General features: G+C 40.9%; 1 protein-coding gene across 5 annotated transcripts in view; it reads right to left on the bottom strand.

The window, feature by feature from the left end:
• Nucleotides 1-3,969: 3,969 nt before the first annotated feature.
• The window catches only part of LOC112954278 (core histone macro-H2A.1), a 35,709-nt gene continuing 20,673 nt past the window's right edge, over nucleotides 3,970-19,005 (bottom strand). For 2 of the 5 annotated variants that reach the window (XM_026047417.1, XM_026047418.1), the window contains exons 5-8: nucleotides 16,949-17,048; nucleotides 11,449-11,538; nucleotides 8,244-8,418; nucleotides 3,970-4,706 (exon numbers count right to left, since the gene is read on the bottom strand). In XM_026047417.1, the coding sequence (XP_025903202.1) occupies nucleotides 4,541-4,706; nucleotides 8,244-8,418; nucleotides 11,449-11,538; nucleotides 16,949-17,048 (531 nt within the window). In that variant the 3' untranslated portion in view covers nucleotides 3,970-4,540. Of the gene's footprint in view, nucleotides 4,707-8,243; nucleotides 8,419-11,448; nucleotides 11,539-15,330; nucleotides 15,422-16,948; nucleotides 17,049-19,005 lie in introns of those variants that run through there. The other 3 variants (XM_026047419.1, XM_026047420.1, XM_026047421.1) reach the window with 2 other exon arrangements.

The following is a 19,005-nucleotide window of genomic DNA, read 5'->3' as shown; positions in this document are numbered from 1 at the left end:
TGGAGAGCAGATGTTCTCACGTCGTCCCACCCGCGCACTCGTTCCTGTGCTGAACATCGCTCTTGTTCACTGCAATGGTGAGCAGGGGGCCGAYGTGATGCACCCTCAGTTTGTATCAGGCAAGAAATATCATTCAATGGATCATCACGGTGCTAATTAATCTGATCTGTGAGGAGAGCGATCAATACCTGGGGAGAAATGGTGTAGAAACACCATCTTGGAAAACAACATCTTGTATGTTTTGTAGCTGACATTTGAGGTTACAATGCCACTTAAAAAGATGCTAGCTGCAGGCGTTTCTTGGAAACATGCACATAACAAATGAAAATCCAACCTATTCTGGCAATAACCAGGCAGATTACAGCCAGAAAGGAGCCCTACAAGCAAATGCACCATTCTCACCGGACGTCAGGGCTCTCCTTGTAAAGCCCTGTGAGCGCTGGCGTGTCCCCAAGGCCCCAAAATGTAACCTTGTCAGCAGAGTTCGGGCACGAGCAAGGTCCGGCCGCGGCTGTAACAGGCCAAGGATGGACACAACCTTCAAGGGAGGAACGCGGGGCAGCCCCAGAGGCTCTTGGGCTCTCTAGGTGGGTTGAATTGCAGGGAATTTTGCCAGTATCCCCATCTTTACTGCGAGGCAAGGTGTCCAAAGCTGGAGGAGGCAGAACAGCTGGTTCGTACCATTCCCAAAGGGAAATTTCAGTCTGGACGGCAGGCCACATGTGAGTGCTAGGGGCCCGTTCATCCAAATTTGCCAAAACGCTAAATCCAAACTTCCTAAAAGCTGAGATCCATGGAGGAGCTGAAGCGACTGGAGGAAGCCCGAATCTTGAATTCGTCACGACATATGGAAGGTGATTTCAATGGAACGAAACATGAGACTCAGAGTCTAACMTGTCCATCATGGCACTAATCGTCCAGGAGGCACACTGCATTACTGCTTCCAAATTCCCATTTTTTGAGAGAAAAAGAGAAGTCACACAAATGTCATTCATTGCTTCCATTTCTCAGGTGGGAAAAAATGGACTTCAGGAAACAAGGATTCAAGGAGGCAGATGATCTACATGAGAGTTATGAAAACTTCGTATTGAGAAAAAGAAAACAAAAAAGCACAAAAAGAACCCAAATTTGCATTTTTGCTTACATTCTCCGGGACAAAGTCATGCTTCTGTCAACAGCTAATTGTGGCTGTCACCTTGCCTGTCAACGTGACCATGAAGGCAGTAGGATAATTGTACCAGATCAACAGCTCCCAYGGGCTGACACCTGAGAAGAAGAAACCTGTTGGAAAGGTGGGAGGCTGTAAAAGCAGAGGGAACTTCTAAGGCTACATGATTTGCTGCACCCTAAGGACAGTATTATAATAAATTTTCCCCTATTCAGTGGAAAAAGTCATGGGCTAAACGCAGAGTAATGGTGAGCAGGGTTTGAAACACAGTAGATAGAAAATGCTACAGGCTATAAAATGCTTTTAACATTTCAAAGCACTTAATTCCTTAAAAATGGGAGGTCCATTTTAACCTATTTTTGCAGTTTCAATCCATAATGCAGCTATTATCAATAAGAACAACTCATGAAGGCATTTTGATTGAGATTGCCAGTCATGGTCCTAACTCTGATGAGACWTTTTTTGCAAACTGAGCTGGTACAATTCAATACAAGAAACAAAATGCTAAGAAGGTTTCAGAAGCACCGCTGTCTTGGCTGCTGTGTACATTAGCAGATATTTCTTCTGCTCCTCTGTTATGCCTGTAAACCTGATCTCTTACTTTGTAGGTTCCTGAGCCCGTGCCATGCTCTGCTCATGCTGCGCCCTGCGGCTGGGTTTGAGCCTATTCCTCAGTCATCGTCTTCCGCTCTCCACTCTGACAGAGCCCACTGGATTTCGGGATCTCCTTCTGCAGACTGTGGGAAATACGGGTGAATATTGAGAGGCAAGGGGCAAGTCAGAGYGCCGCTAACTCCCCGTCTAGGCAGATTCCCCTTTCTGCAAGTGCAGGGGAGACCGGCTGTGCAGCAGCTTCAGGGTCACCCTGGGAACACGCTGGGTCAGAACAACAGGATCTTTGTTTTCACTGCAAACACTGCGGGTTTGCAGGCTGTGGAATAAACTCTGGGAAGGAGAAGGATGCTCTGGGATTTGCACAAAAGGAGACCACAGCAATACTCCCTGTGAGATTGGCTTCAAAATTGCAAATGACTTTAAACAGGAGCAAAACCCGCTACGAGCTCCCAGGCTGCGGACGCGCCTGCGTGGGAAGCAGGTCAGCCTAATGCTCAAGGTGATGTAAAAACTCCCTGAGAAAACCACTTCTGCTCTCGTCGTGTGAAGTCCAACAGGGCAGCCTGCAGTCTGCTCTGGCAGGAGCTCTTCAGGGCCCTTCAGGACCCTTGCCGTAAGGATGGATTTTACAGCCCTTTTTGGAGCCTGTACTTCTAACTGCTTTTAAAATACTTGTGGGTGAACACGTTTGGGGTTTTCAGCTCTTGCAATTGCCATTTTGCATTGGAGACTTAGCACATTGGAGCACAGTCCACTTCAGAGCGCAGAGGCTGTGGGGCACACGCTCGCTCTGATGTGTGTGCTCCTCTGTGTTAAAAACCTTCTCTGCTGAAGCAGTGAGTGCCCTCCTCGCGCCAGGGCTTACTCAGGACCCCCTTGYTCATGTTCTTGCCTATTTTTCAATCCTTTTAGTGACATCTAGTGAAATTTGTGGAAAGTGCAGTTTGTTTTCTTTATGAAAATCAGYGGAACTGCAGTAACAGGGATGTCACAATTAATTACTAATTGTCACATTATTTCACTGATTTCATTTACTTCCACTTGAACCRCTGCCTTCTAAGGTTTGTAATATCAGGTGCATTTTATTTATTCTTTCAAAGTCTTAAGTTTGAGCTCATAGTACGGCCAAACATTTTATGCAACTGAAGCACAAAATGAATTAACTCTTAGCTCTTCTTAGCTTTGTGTARTTGTTTAAAATAACTTTGTTATTTAAAACACTTAAAAGTCAGTATTTAAAATAACAAAACCAACAGCAGTCCACTCCAAAGTCGCAAGGATCCAGAATTTGATGCAAACCCATCAAATTCTTGCTTAAGCTACACATTTGTGATACTTGCTATTCAGGATACRTATCTCAGTGAATTTTGAGCTTACCGAAACCAAGGAGTCAGATTCAGTCTCCTCGTTGCTCTGGATCAATCTAGAATGAATGTTTAATACTCTTTCATGAGCAAATGAAATTTTCAGCAAGAATCAGAAACGTATGCCTCTATCTAGAAAGTAGGATGAAGACTTCAAAGGAAGAACTTCCTATTCAGCAACAGCATTCATATGAAATAGCTTTCCAACATGTAGCSTCTTCTTGCCTAAAGTACAAAAACAAGTGGCTTCTGTAAAGGTTTATGCTGGTATGGATTTCAGCTGTGCAAACTATATGGCAAACAGTGCAAACTGGGCTCATAAATATTTGGAGAAAATACAAAATGCCTTCAAACAGACTAATATTAAATTGCTGGAAGTAGTTCAAAAAAGCCCCAGCCTTTACTTGAATCCTGCATCTTGTGCAAATAAGAATGACCGAAAAGGAATAATAATAATAAAAAAAAAGAAACTAAACTACCTACAAAGCCCAAAGGAATAGTGGAAGGGTTCGAAAGAATCTAGGCAGTGTTCGCAGGCAGCAAAAAAAACATTGGTTAAAAGGCCTCCCAACTTAACTGCCAATTAGGTCAGATTCTGAACAGGAAGGTCTGAAGCACCGATTGGGAAGTCTCAGTTGGAAGAAGATCTGATCTCAGAAGTCGTGGAGCACACAGAAATCCAGGCAGTACCTGTAAGACGCCCTGCATCAACCAGCATTGCTCTGCTTTGGATTTGGTATTTCTGTCCTGCTTTTCAGAGCTAACTTCAGAATTTACATAATGAAGGCTTAAGAGAAACATTAATTCAAATACACCAAAAGCAACAGTTCAAACATTTTACTAAATCAATTCACACGATTTCAAAATTGTAAATATAATTAAGGACAACAGGGTTTCTGTATTTTTTGTTTTCTTCCAGATTTATCATTAAGACAATAAACAAACACAAATTAGGTTTATAGCATCTGTTCTTTAAAAAAATGAAAGGAACGCCACTCGATGTATTGATAAAAGCACCACAACACAGTTACAAAATAGGGTTTGCCTGATTCTTTCACGAGTAAAAGACTACGTACTCCTACCAGCTTTCTGCTTCAATCCATACTTCATTAAAATAAAACTATAAAATCTCCTAGATTACACTAGATTCAGACAATGCCTGGTATACAGTGCATTAACAGCAGTAATGCCAACTATCAGTGCCAACATTTTAGAAAGAAAAAATAAGAAAACAAAACAAAACAAAAAAACAAAACCAAAAATAAACCCCACTTTTATTCCCCTAGATGAGCAAAATTGAAAATAAGGGATGCTCTGCTTCACGATGAGTTASGGATTTGGGGAGGAGGAGGAGGATGACGGGTAAGGAGGCTGGTACTGAAGCTTTCTAGGCTTAGTTGGCATCTAGTTTGGCCATTTCCTGCACGTATATCCCTATACTCTCACTGTCAAAGAGCACAAAATACACGGTCTTGATTGAAGAGGACATGGTTGACACAAAATAGCTGGAGATGGCTTTCAGGATGAGCTGAGCAGCCGTTTGCTTTGGAAAGCCATTTCTAGTAGGAGAGAGGGAAAAAGAAAAAGGAAAGTCAAAACTTGCTGGTTACGGGGCTTTCTCACGTGACAAATTTGTGCATGGTGGAATTTCAACGGTGGATATGCAACCGAGGGGYGGTTCCTACAGGCTCTTTCACATTTATACCCTTGATGAAATGCTGCTCCCTATGGAGCCAGGGTGGCCCCAAGCAAAGTTGGCCCCAGTAAAGAGTATTGGAGTTGTCAGTCTGARGGTGATGAGATCCCCAGTGAAATGGTAAGGAACCTGCTGGCCATCATCTGGTTGCTTGACACATGCACATGTGCACATACATATTGTCAATGTTCCCTGATAAAAAAGTATGGATCTGCTTGAATCTTTCCTAGCTGACATATAAAAAGGAGATACTGGAACTATTTTCAAATGAGTTTTTAACACTCAAAGATGGGCAGTACTTGACAGCTGGATGTTTAATAGCTTGCTAGGCTGCTGGAATCCTGCAGTGATGGAAACACTGTAAGAAGTTTCCAGAATGCAGGAGATTTCACGAAGTTCTGCCACTGACTTCAAGTACGCAATGCCTCCAAGAAAGTACAGCAAACAATTACATTATTCAAGGAAGTTTTACAAAGTAAAGAGCAATGGGGAAAAGAGAGGTGTCAATTAACACGCCTAAGAATACAGCGTGTGAAACATTGGCCTATAACATGGAGGAATGGTGTTAACAGTTTACAGATCACACACATTGATGAGTTACTGAATGTTTGCTCTTCAAAGAACCAGGATCAATTCACCTTTGGATTAAGCAGGTGTGATACAGCTTGGCATTTGCTCCCTGGAGCACCGAACTCTGATAATAAAACACTGTTGTGCTCACCTGCTCACTATGGGCTACGAGAAGCAAAATGAGAAAGGCARCTACCTGTGTCACGGATCACTTACTGCCCTTACCATGAAACACACTTTTAAGAGCAATTCTTTCAAAGAGCAATATTTCAAAACTGATGACATGACATGAAAGTACATGCTCTTTCCCTCTGTTCTGAAAATGCTTTATTTTTCCTTTTGCTAGAATTATTTTTGCTTAAATAAAGAAAAACAAGAAGCACTGTGAAAAAAACACATACTCTTCCAAGGGCAATTTAGCTGGTCCAGGGAGAATCAGCTACGTAAGGAGATAACTCACTGAGATATATTTTGGACATAGAAGCCACTTCCTACTGCGGGCTTACACAGAGGAAAGCAAGGGCAGGGAGTCAGCGACAACAAAGCTGCCTCCCGTTTGAAGGAGGTAGGTACACATGGAAGCTGATTAAGCTGAATTATTTAGCACCAGTGCCTCAAAAAAGGGGAAGAGGCAGAGGTGAAAAATCCCAAGCAGGATGCTGACCAGTGGCCATGTGTGGGCTGCAAGGAGCAACAGAAGCCTCTTGCCTTGGATCTACTGCTCTGAATTAAACTCTTGTAAAAAGGCAGCTTGAGACTTCAGCCAAGCTAGCGTCAACCCAGATCAAAGCCAGAGCCTCGGAATGAAATCCCCACTCAGAGAGTGATTTTATGCTCAATCCCAAACTCTTCTTTCCCTGTTCTCCTGCTGGCCCTACCAGTGTGAACTCCAAGCTACCCCTGTGCAGCACCCAACTTGTGCTTCCCACAAGTTGGCTGCGGCTGAGCATCTGGCCCACTGAATGCTATTTTATTTCCCCCCATGATTTATTTGAACTGCCCTCGTGTAATCCCATTCCTCAACCATAAAAGAGAATGAAACTGTTTATGTGGGTTTATTGGGTGATGTCTGCTTGACAGATGTCTGTACCAGAACAGCTGCATACATGTGCTGTCTTTGGCATTTGCTGTCCTTAAAAGCTTTACTTTTTAATGCTTTTGACTTTATAAAAACAAGTATTGTCAGAATATATTCTTTTTTTCCTCAAAATTAATTTATGTTTGAGTATCTCTAAAGAAAGAAAGGGAAAATATACAACTTATATACTTCCCAAGGCCTGTTGATTCCTCTCCATTACTTCAACTGGCTTGAGTGAGAATTATGTGCATGCGCCAAGCTGACAACACAGCCACAAATCTTGTCTGTCAGTAACCAGATTTGATAACAGAATGTGAATCCTGTGATTATTCAGGGTTTCACCCTGCTCCAACACCAATCAACTGCTTCACAGCAACATTTGCAAATGGTTCTTACTGGGAGCTATCCAGTAAAAATGGACTCCAGGTAAGATACCTCACACAGCCTCCCTTTAGAGCCCTAAATAAACAGCTCCATAGACACTCTGTAATCACTGGAGGAATAAGAGTTTCTCCTGAAAGGCAATTCACAGAACAGCCTGGTTTAGTTCTGCTGGATCGTTGTCCAGAAGAGCTTCTCTTTTTACTGACTACCCAAGTAGCTCGACAGCCMATTCAAACGGTCACTGTGAATCCTCTGCTGTGTTTTCTGTATGGTTCTTCAGAACTGGCTTATGTTACCTCCTTAAAATGTCATTCACATCTACCAGCCTTCTTCTGAAGCTCAGTCTGATGCGAGTTACTTAAATTTATTATCCCAGTGAAACTTCTATATCTTTATTGCCATTTACCCCATAAAGCTCACATAATTCTCTCTGCCTCACATAGAAGATGCAGGAATTAATCTCATGTTGCAACATGGCACAATGGTAAGATTATTATCGCTGAAGAAGATTGGGCAACTTCTTTGGCAAGTTCAAAGCAGCAGTTGTTCAGGGTTAAATACACAACTGTAATTCAGCATGGATTTGGTCCTTGGTCTTCCTATTGAGCCATCATTAAGGACAAAAAGCTCCAGCTGCATCRGCCCCTCCAACATCCCCAGGAGCCTCAAATTAAAATTCTAGTCCATATTTAGACTTTTAAGAATGTGATTCAATTTTCAAAGGCATTAAGCGTCCTATCGCAGCTAAAGGACCTTAACTTTAGACTTTGACTTTCAACAGTCTTGGCAAAGACTTTAAGGCCTTTTTTTTTTTCTCTCTGGAAGAGTTCCATGATGTAAACTGCGTGGAATTCAGCTTATGGATTTCGGGAGAAAGCTTGAAGTAACTCTGCAAATCCTTAGAATCAAGGCTTTTCAAGTCTGACGCTTAAACTAACACTAAGACATGTCTTCTGGCTATCCTGTGTAAGATATATGTATAATAGGTTTAATTATGCAGTGAAACTAGGTAAAACAGTTCCCTTTTCTTCATGTTCTCCTCCATACCTGCAATTTATATGAACAAATTGATAGAGTGAAAAAGGTCTTCCAATATACTCTTAAAGGGTATATTAACCTGTTTTTATGCTTTAAAAATTTCTGCAGGATCATTGCTAGACCTGCCAAAGTTAAACTAGGATTCAGGAGAATATTGTAGGGCCCATGTGCAGCTTGAACGAATCTACAAGAAATATTTTATGCAGAGAATTGATCTAAATGAACAAGAACAGAGTTATTATTGTAGGAAGAAAGAACCGGAACATATGTGATGGCATAGAAAATGTGACCAATTTGGCATCAAGTACAAGGTTTGCATAACAGCCTTACCTGCCACTGCCAATTGAAGGAAATGCAATTGATTTCAGCTTCTTTTCATCAGCCAGCGCCAAGCAGTTCTTCACTGTCTTTTCCAGCAGCTCCTCGCATTTGTCTGAGCCCCAACCCGGGCTATTACAGTGGATCACAAACTTTGCGGGCAATCCATGGCCAGCACTGACAACAGCTAGTCAGAAATGAAAGTGAAACATAATTGCTTTCCTCTCATTAGCATTAAGAGAGTGCATATGTGATTAAAATAGCAAACAATTGTCGGACCTTCCTTTAGCCCCTCTGAATGTTTTAGATTACAAACCGCACAGGCTTAAAATACAACATGATTACAGAGACTTTGCATTTTCCATTTCCAGCTGTATTTCACTGTGGTAATTTATAAATCATAGCTATAATAGAGCTTATTTTAGAGAGAGCAAGAATTCATGAGTGACATCAAAGGAAACACATTTATACTGGGGATTGGGCAAACTTGTGTCATGTCTAAGTAGAAAGGCAGTAATCTGGTAGAATGTAAACCCATTCAAGGGATGATCTTGCTTTGGTTCAGACCTTATTGCAGAGCTACAGTAAATGTCAGGATAATGCACTGCGAGAGCTGTGACCTCTGGGAACTTGAGCTATTCTTGCTAAATACAGAGTTTGTTTAGCCAGCTCCTGATCATACTGTGGCCCAAACTGGGACCAGTTCAAAACTCTTGCTATTCTGCAAACTGGTAAGGAAGGCTAGAAAAGAGGTGAATTCATTTAAGATTTTTCCTTTATTTCCAGTTTCATTTCTAAGTGTAAAGGCGACTGTTTTTATTCAAGCTTTTTGTGTACAGCTCACCCTTGATTGCCTAAACAAAAGCTGTTTGTTAGTTTACCTTTTTCATCACATATTTGACAGACTGTTGGACAGGATGCATTTCCAGATTTATACTGCTTGATTTGCTGTGTTTATATACGTACAAAGAAATGGAAAAGATTTTTCACCACCCTAATTGAATATTATCACCATGATACTGTTAGGGATGTGTGGGGATTTAGTGGTTGTGGGAGAGCCTGTAGACAAACTACTGGCAGTCAGCCGGGCTMCGGAATTGTGGCCTTCTCCCAACAGGACAACATATTCCCTGCTCACCGCTTCCCAGGGCAGGGCAGCAGATTGTGCTCTGGCTGCCAGAAAACGGGAGAGCAGGATTGGTGCCACTCTGAACCCGCAGGCCCAGTGTTGCAATTAAAGCCTTGATTTGCTTAATAAAGAAAAAGGAATAAAAAAAGGAAAGAAAAGGTGGAAGAAAAATACTCTATTCACTAGCTCATGTAACAGAMGATTCCTAGTCAAAGGCCCACAAGAGCCCACAAGTCTCATGGAAACTTCACAAAGCGTCAGCCCTCTGAGAGCCTTTGGGATGTAATTATTTATGCCCACAAAAGCAAAGGCAAATAATGAGAGCTTGCTTCTACAAAAATAATAATAAAGTAATCAAAACAACAACAAAAAACTCTCACAGGTCTGTAAAGGTGCTTAAAGGCCAAAAATTCTCTGCTCCATTACAGAATGTTTGTGAGGCTTTTTGTTATTTAAATATCATAGAAAGAACTTCTGGAGCATTATCATCATATCTGGACAGTATTCTGTAGCTGCTGCAGAAAAAAACATTGTCATGTGCTATTCTGAAAGGAGCTTAATAAGTAGTGTAAATTTTTAGGGACAATGGAAGCACAAGCATTTATAGTTTTATAGATTTGTAGGTAGGTTCTTTACATATTGAAGATCCTCAGTGTTAGGTGATTGTAATTTGTCATAATGTGCACCTAAAATGTTGGCAAATTCAGAATACGTCATAAATTCAAGAAAGGACCAATAAAAACAGCAGATATTTCTCTACTCTTGGCTCTCAGTGTCTGAGTACCAAGAGCAATGGCCACTTATTCCACATCAAAACACACCGGAAGAGAAAGTACATTAGACTTTTTCTATTAAAAAAAGAAGCATGGACAAATTCTGTGCTAGTTACTCCTATATGCACAGTAGGATCCTGGTTGTCGGTAGCCTAAGGAAATATCCATATAATCAATAAACTTGGGGAAAGGACGTGGGACAATTCTACTCTGAAGTCTCTACCAGTAGTTCCAGACTAACTGGGCTCCATTTCTGTTGGTGCAGCTCTCGGATCTAAGGAATCAAGTGGTGGCTCAGAAAATAAATCTTTCTCCCAAATCAATGAAATCCGGTTCTGAGCTCACTTTGGCCTTGCTAACCGGCATCTTGATAAGGAGTACTGTACAGAAGTGAGCAAAGAATAGGCGAGTAATTCATTCTACATTTTCTTTGCAAAAAAAAGAAAAAAAAAAACAGAATGCCAAGAAAACACTATTAAAAATGTAAATGAAAAGCAAACCAGGAAGAAAAAAAAAGCTGCATTAAGCACTGAAGTAAACACTCATAATTTCTCCTGTCATAGCTGAAGCCTTAGATCTCCTTCTCCTCAGCTTCAGTCAGAATTTGTTTACAAAACTGCACGCACTATATTTATTTTCATAGCATAAACACAGATGGCAGAATCGGAGTTCTATATGAAYAACATGTATCAGCAATTTCACAGATGGCGTAAAATTACATACCACGATGCATCAAACTTTACTGCTCTGCTTTACAAGATGAGGTTGTTCCCAGACGTTACAGAAATTTTGCTAAATAGTGATTGAAAAATCAGAAGCTTTTACAGTGGTGACTTGGGCACCGATTAAATAATGTCCGATTAATATGTATAAGTACATGAAGAGGGGATGCAGGGAGGAAAGGGCCAAGCTCATTTCAGTGGTGGCCAGTGACAGGACAAGGGGTAACGGGTACAAGTTGAAACACAGGCAGTTCCATCTCCAGGTGAGGAGGAACTTCTTCACTGTGAGGGTGACAGAGCCCTGGCACAGGCTGCCCAGGGGGGTTGTGGAGTCTCCTTCTCTGGAGGTCTTCCAAACCCACCTGGATGCCGCCCTGTGCCACATGCTCTGCTGGAGCAGGGGGGTTGGACTAGATCATTTCTAGAGGTCCTTCCAACCTCAACCATTCTGTGACTCTGTGAACATACCTAGTAGATGCTTAATTTTAAGCAAGTGCTTAAGTCCGGGGAAAGACAGAAAAGGAGACGTTTAACAGAGCTGAACTTCTGTCCTTGAAAACAAGCCGYGGTGGCTTCCCGGAGCGCAGCCTCACCTGCCGCTATGTCCAAGGGCCCGTTCTTTTTGCGGAGCTCAATGACAGCCTCCACAAACTCCTTGCCGCCTTTCTTTTCCAAAGTGCTCCCTTGAACAGAGAAGGGTTATTTTACTCCTCGGCTCCCAGGTTTGCACAGCACACGTGTGACTCGTCATTACTTGCCATTCTGTACGTTCTGGGTTTTTCTGCCCAAACATGTTTTGGGGACTGCAAAGTAAGATCTAAACCTTTTGGGACTTCAGAATTAGCTAGTCATTAAAAACAACAACAACAACAACAAAAAGAAAAAACCAAAGACGACAACCCTAACAACCCAAAAACCTCACGCCTGTATCCCTTGCTAACATGCTCAGACTCTGACTTTAATGCCAATACATCGGGCATGACATCCTTATCTCCTTTCTTATCACGAGCATCTGCCAGGGTGAAATGTTCCAGGAGAATGTGCTAGCTCAAGGGTGTCGAAGGTTCATAATTCCTTCCCCTAAGATTCATTTCCCCTCTCTCTTATAAATTGTTTTAAAGAGCCATTTGCCACAATAAGAATTTGAAACTCACCTGATCTTGGTCCCTGACCCCAACAGGTGGCACCAGGAATGAAACAGTCTCGTGAGTGCAGCGGGCTGCTTTACTTGGTAACTGCCCAGCTTGTTGAGCCACCTTTAACCAAGAGGAAGAGCCTCAGAAATAAGGAGAGTCTCTAAGGAACATATTCCTCCAATGAACTTCTCTAACTACAGCTAAGGAGCTGGACAAAGTCAATCTGGGAAGAGAAGAGCTGTGCAATGTTTCAGGGCAACCAAAAGGTATGCAGTTTACAAAGGCAGTCCATCACTAAATGGTTTAGATCTTATTTTGCAGCTCTAGTTTTAGATATTATTATTATATATATTAAAAAAAAGGAAAAAAAACCAAACCCAATAAAGCATTTTCCTGACTACATAAGCATCCCAAATAAATTTTCACTGTGCATATTAATTATAAAGGTAGCTAAGTAAGAAGCAATGGAATCATAAAGGCTCTGATTTCTTACTTTGAAAAGTGGTTTTCAAAAATTCAGAACTAAGACCTCTAAATGTCCAGACATTTATTTCGTGAAACCCCTTACTTTCACTGATGAAGAAAGAAAAACTGCATTTTCTGATGGAAGTGCACATACTGTATGCCCAGGGAAGCAGAGACTCTCCTCCAAGATTCAGTCTATTAACTAGGGTTAACCCTAAGAGAGCTGTGAGATGGTTTGCTTTGACATCATTAATTTTTTTTTTTCAAAATGAATATTAAAAGCTTGTTGACAGACAATAAAGGAATGTACTTGTTTTTTCATTCAAAAACTACCTCTATGGCTCTCCTTGTATCTTTACTGTGGGTAGTCTATTGTCTTTGGGGTAAAAAAGCTGTGGGTAATTAAAATGAACCCAAGCTTTTATTGCTTTATTCATAAGGAGTTCACAAAGGGTGTTTGCTGAAAGCTGGATTGCAAGGTCAGACTGTATTGATCAGACTTTAATCTGCCCCCTCGTAATCATTTTAACCTTTTTATATAAACACTTCAACACTTTGATCCAAATTATCTATCCTTGTGTGACCAAGAGGAAGACACTTCATTACTAAGACATTAACAAAGACATTAATGGTTGTATTTGTAGCAGCAAGTGTCTTAGGAGCACGTGCTGGGAGAACTGAGAGGAAATAAATGGCCTTTCCAAAGCATAATGCTATTGTACACCTTTTGCTGAAGCCATTTAATAGACCAGGTTTAATAGCAGGGTTTTGTAAAATCACTCTGACAGGGAATGGATGGGGACACATAGGGRCTGTCCACCACGCTAGTTATATTCTTGTTGAATACACTCCATATTAATCTAGTTCAYATATATAAAAATATATATGTATGTATGGTTCCATAGTATTTCCCTTGAGTTCATGAACTCAGATCAGACCTAATTACTCAATCTTTAATATCTCCTGTTTCAAGGAGAAACATAAGCCTTGTGTAGGACCTACAAACAGAAAATATCTGTTAACTAGGCTGTTCCTCTGCCATTGCAAAGTTGTACATTTAATGCAACTTAGCCTAGTTTGGTTTAACTCAGTTTAGAAGCATTGGTGTTTTTCCTTCTACTGGGAATTAATTTATAATTAAAAGCAACAAAGAACCTAAACAGCTTATTTCACATAAACTGAACTCTCCTTGCAGATGTGGTGCAACRAGCAGAAGTATTTGTTATGAAACAGTGACGTTTTCTGCTTTTCCTCTACAATGATGTTCTTTTATAATTAATGCTGAAGGTTTAGACTGAAACATTTACATTCAGAACAATATTGTAAATTAGCCTCATCCTGGAAAGGCTATACTGTATTTAACCATTTTCCACAACATAGGCAAGTTTCTTGATGGAAGTCTTGCTTCCTGGCTTCAAGGTTAGTAGCTTGGCATAAGTATGTGTCACTCCCATGAGAATCAGGTCATTATCTCATGCTTTCCAAGCAGGCATTGGTATCAGTGTTGAAAACAGCGTTAGCAGAAATTTAGGCTCTAAAACTCTCAGGATAAGCCCCCAATACATTTATCTTGTTAGGGTAAAAAATAAATAAAAATTAAAAATAAAATTTAGATGGGTAAAAGTTAATTACTGGAAGCTAAGCATTTGTGCACTTCTATTCTTTCTTACAGCAGTCAGAGGTAACAGGAACCTACATTAAAGTCCGAGCAGTGCAGCTTGGAGAATTTGCCTTGCAGGGTGGGTTCGAAAGCATTTCTTTGTCAAGAGATAAGTAGCTTAATGAACCTGACGGGCCTTAGAAGCACATTCCCGAGACACAGGGTTACTCTGATGCTTCTTTTAATGTCTTTGCGTGAGGTGTTTAGCCAGCCAAGACAAAACTGTTCCTGTTTCAATGGGATACAGAGGGCTGCGTTGGTGCAGATGTTGCCAGAAGAGCAGCCCCTTCGGGAGAAGGGGCCACGGCAGGAGCTGCCATCCTGCAGGACATGTGTCCCTTGCAGCCACTACTGCAGCAGGGCCAAGGGCACGAGGGCCCTGGTCGCAGAGGAGCAGGAGGTTAAGATACAACCGGCTGGGGTCGTGTGACTTTTTTCGTAAATTATGGTAGGTCAGTGCCCTTACCAGCAACCTCTGTTTTCAGCCCAAATTCTGATTTGGCTTCTTAAATTACCATGGCAGTCCAATAAATCCTGTTATCCAGGTAGGACAACCTTTGAAATACTGCACTGAAAGCTGCATATAGAAGCATGCTACTAAGGGAAGAGTTACTCAGGGCAACTATTASATACTGTATTGTCTGTTATGGTTTCTCTCACCAGTGTAGCTTAAATGCCCATCTGAAAAACATATGCAGCCAACACCAGACATGAGTGCCTGGGATTCTAAGGGCAGCTCAGCAGGACTGTGTTAACTGGCCCACAAACAAAAACGTGAAAAAACGAACTGATCTTAAGAGTTCAGAAACTGCAGATGGGTGAGATGCAGCTTGTCAGACGTGAACATCTGAAACTTGGCATGAAGAGAGTGCATTGGAACCAGGCAGAAATCTACAGACCAAGACTCAAACTTTACCCAAATGAACACGTTTAACGTGTCAGACAAATAATAGGGTAAGTCATTTTCCTTGGTCACGGGCCTGCGTTGAACATGCTGCACTTTAAATTTTGGTGGTGCATTCTGTTGAAAGTCTGATTTGATGGTAAAAATCAGAACTGCCTACTGGGTTTGCACTTGCTCGTTTCCCTTTCTCATTGCTCAGGACTGCTGGAAGCGAGAAACGAATGCAGATCTGCATAGCTACAACAAGCTTGTGGCTGCTGATTTACCATGCACACACATACAAACTCGGCAGCACTGAACTTGCCATTACCTACTTCACCACCGGTGTAGAAGTCAGAGTTTGTCGGGTGAACGACAGCATCACTGTCGATCGTGGCAATGTCAGCCTGTACAACTTGCAACTACAACAGGTAAACAGATGTATATCAACCACGTTGGACAGAGACCCAGCACAGGCTCTACATTTACACATGTACCAACGTCCGTGTTCTCCTACCTTTACACCTCCAAACCTTGCGCCAGAGGAGTATGCTGGGTGGTGTGTGCAGGTGTGTGTAGAGAAAGGGGTGTAGGGAACAGGAGGAGGAATACTGAGCATGACACGTTCAAATCAGTGTTAAAAGGACAAGTCAGAGCAATCACATGAGATCATTTGCAAAGTTTTTAAATCAGCTAATACCCCATTTCACTTTGTAGAAACCTAGGACAAACCARTATCCCATAGAGCATGACACTAAGATATGGAATCTGTTTAAGAAAGAAATTCAGGATCATCAAAACCAAACAAAATAATTAGTTTCTCCATTTTGTCAGCATCCATAAACTGACAGGCACTAATTTTAAAAATTACCATGTTTCATAAAAATGACAGTCTCCTTCACATGGAGCAAAACATTTATTTGCAGGCAGGGTTGTATCGTATTCACTTTAACAACTACAAAYGATTCATCTCACATGTTAGAGCTAGGGCTTATTTTTTAATGATGTGGTGGGCAAATAGTTTTTCCAACAGCAGACCGCTTTTTAATTTTTCTCTCTAAGCAGACATCATCAGTTGAGACAGATGTAAAAATGTAAATGTATCTGAAGATGGCCAATTTATAATTTGTCTTCTTATTTCTTGTTCAATTACACATACCTTTATGCATTCCTTTTTTTTAGGAAATGCAGTATTTGAAGAATTAAGTGCTGCGTTCTATTAAGGCAGGCTTAAACACAATGACAGCAGCAGGTATACTCAAATAAATACGGAAAACTGAACATAATGCAAGAAAGTTAATTCTTTTTTACTTTTGATGAAGAACAGGCTTTTCTCAAAGAAGGATTTTTTAAATCTGAAASAAGCGAGAAGCTTTAAAAGCGATACACCCTCCATGTTCAAGGTCAGTGTTGCTCTAACATCAATATTCGTTTTCAGCTGAATGTGAGAGTTACACAGAGGGAGTAATTTAAGCACAACAAAAACAAATTATGTGACTGAACTGAACACAAAATCAAGGTAGAAAAAAAAAATGGGGATAATTACTTAATCATCCCACTTTGCAAATTTCTATCCTACTCTGAATATCAGAAGAAAAGGAGGTTGCAGTTAGAATGGAGAAACTGCTTATTTTGACAACAACCTGACAAAAAAGTATTTTAGTCCTCAAAGAATCCACGTAAGAACCCCCCCAAAATAGCTAACAGTCACATATGATCATTATGGAAAAGAATTTAAATGATTGTAAGCAAAACCAACTTGATGGCTAGCAGTACATGCAAGTATTCAGATTGATGAAATGTCTTTTGAATGTAGCTCTTCCAAAAGAAGAGATSTTGGAAGATCTGAATTTCTGCTTTTAGTTTAATGTATGAAGTCCTAGCGAGTAAATTCTGGGTTCCATAATATCCATGTGACCGTTAGTTGTGTCAACCCATGCCCCATTTACCTAGGTCATCTTTAAGGTCAATGTCAGCATTGGTAGGATTGATAATGGCCTCCACCTCGAAGCCGGCTAAATTACTGATTTCACTGTGAATAAGGTTCAGCTGAAAAGAAAAGCATGAGGTGGGAAATAACAGGACAGCTGGGAAATCACAGAGAAGCTGCAGAAAAGTGAGCTTTGCAACACAGATGGAGATAGCATCACTGCAAACAAATATGCAAAATAAAAGGCAGGTCATAAAGGAGGGTTATTACCAAAAAACTTTCAAACGCAAGACTCAAACATTGTTCAGTCTGGAAGAAAGTGATGTCCCTGTTACCAGGCTCTGTTTGGGCTTTACAATGACTGCTAYGTGGGACTCTTATTTTCCCATTATAAAAGGGGATTGTTTGGTCTCACAGTGTAGATGAATGGCACTCCAACCCTTTCTTCTGCATCACCTCTAGGAATGTGTCATGAGTATTCAGAACTGAGCTGGGATTAAAGATAGTCCTCCTTATTTACCCCATCAGTGTGAGCACGTCTGAGAAACAGGCACTTGCCTCCAGGGACACCTCCTCCTACAAGGGGGCAGGACCTTTTGCTCCATATTTTTGGTCACCATGGGCTGCACTGCAGGCTCCTGGGTTTTCACTTGCACAGCTCTGCTGCTGACTTTTGTGGAATGGCTGATAAAGTACCTTAAATAGGTAATGTTACATGTTCAGTAATTATAGTGCAGGTACTCTGCAGTCTAGMGGAGAGCTTTTATTTGCTTTACTTCCTTTAGGCATTTATGAAAATAGCATTTTTAACACCACCCACTGTTGCCCTTGAACCCTACCCATTAACACCCATGTATTTTAAACAAGTCTCCAAATTGCTATCTTAATCGCTACAAAATTAGAAAGATTATAATGGGCATATAGCAGGGCAAGGAGGTTAGCACAAATACCTAGAGATTAACCTCATATCTGCACTTCATGTTCTCAGGAAAACATAAAAAATTAATGAAATATGAGGCTGTGCAGATTTTTCTCAAAACACATTTYGAGCAAGATTCCAAACTATTATATAAAGTCTGAAATTAAATTCAAAGGAGAAAAACAGATTATCTGTGGTAAGGGACTGACACTGCCAGCCCCTGCTACCAAGGATACTTTTTGCAAGTGCTCAGAGGTGTAACATGACAGCACAATTTGGTCATTACTGGTAATTTGGGGTTCTGTGATCCACAGTGCAGAATCAATTCTGTCATCTGAGGCAATTTGATGTAAAGGCCAGATTCAGCAAAAGCAGCAGCTGCAGCACACGCAGGCACGTGGGGAAGCTTAAAAGCAGAGGTTGGTTAACACTGCTTTGCATCCAGTGCTGGGATGTCTAATTTCAGATGCACCAGGTTTACTGGCCCCTAAATTAAAACACTAATGTGCATAAAATCTTTCTGACTCTTTCATATATGGAAATACATTATCTATTATAAATTATATCCACAACCAGTATGTATATGCATTTTAAAGGACTATTTTGATAGCTGATTAGGCAATGTGCAAATTAAAGACAATGCTCTTGTTCATTTATGTAAGTCCTGAAATCAGCTCAAATTAAGTGCAAGTTTCCCTCTAAATTAAGGCCCTTCTAATTCAACCTATGAAATATAACCTTTCAGTGTAACAAAATACATTTAGATAAGAATTATTCTCATGAACAGCTGAGTTTCCTCTGTTGCTTTCTGTTCCATTTTTGTAAGCTTAACTGATTGAAATACGCTGCACTTGTATGTGAATTTACTAATTTACGGGAATATATGCGTCAATTCATGAAACCAATACGAGTGAATGGATCATTTAAGGTGGCCAACATCCATATATTATATGAAAAAAGCACTTCCATTTCATTCATGTGATTATATGAATTGACCGTCTTTTTCTTTTCAAAGGCCTCTAATTTTATGCAACTTGCTTGAGTAAACTATGTTCCCTCAAAACAGGGTGTTTTTGGCTACAAATGAGTGTGCTTCAGCCCTGTATGGGTCTGTGGGGGAATGTGTAAAAAGATCTAAGACAGCTTACTTTCCAAGT

Source organism: Nothoprocta perdicaria, unplaced genomic scaffold (genome assembly GCF_003342845.1).
Source record: "Nothoprocta perdicaria isolate Ctin4 unplaced genomic scaffold, notPer1 scaffold_5, whole genome shotgun sequence".
NCBI classification, from domain to species: Eukaryota; Metazoa; Chordata; class Aves; order Tinamiformes; family Tinamidae; genus Nothoprocta; species Nothoprocta perdicaria.
Note: the sequence above shows the minus strand (reverse complement) of the source record. Positions and strands in the feature narration are given on the sequence as shown.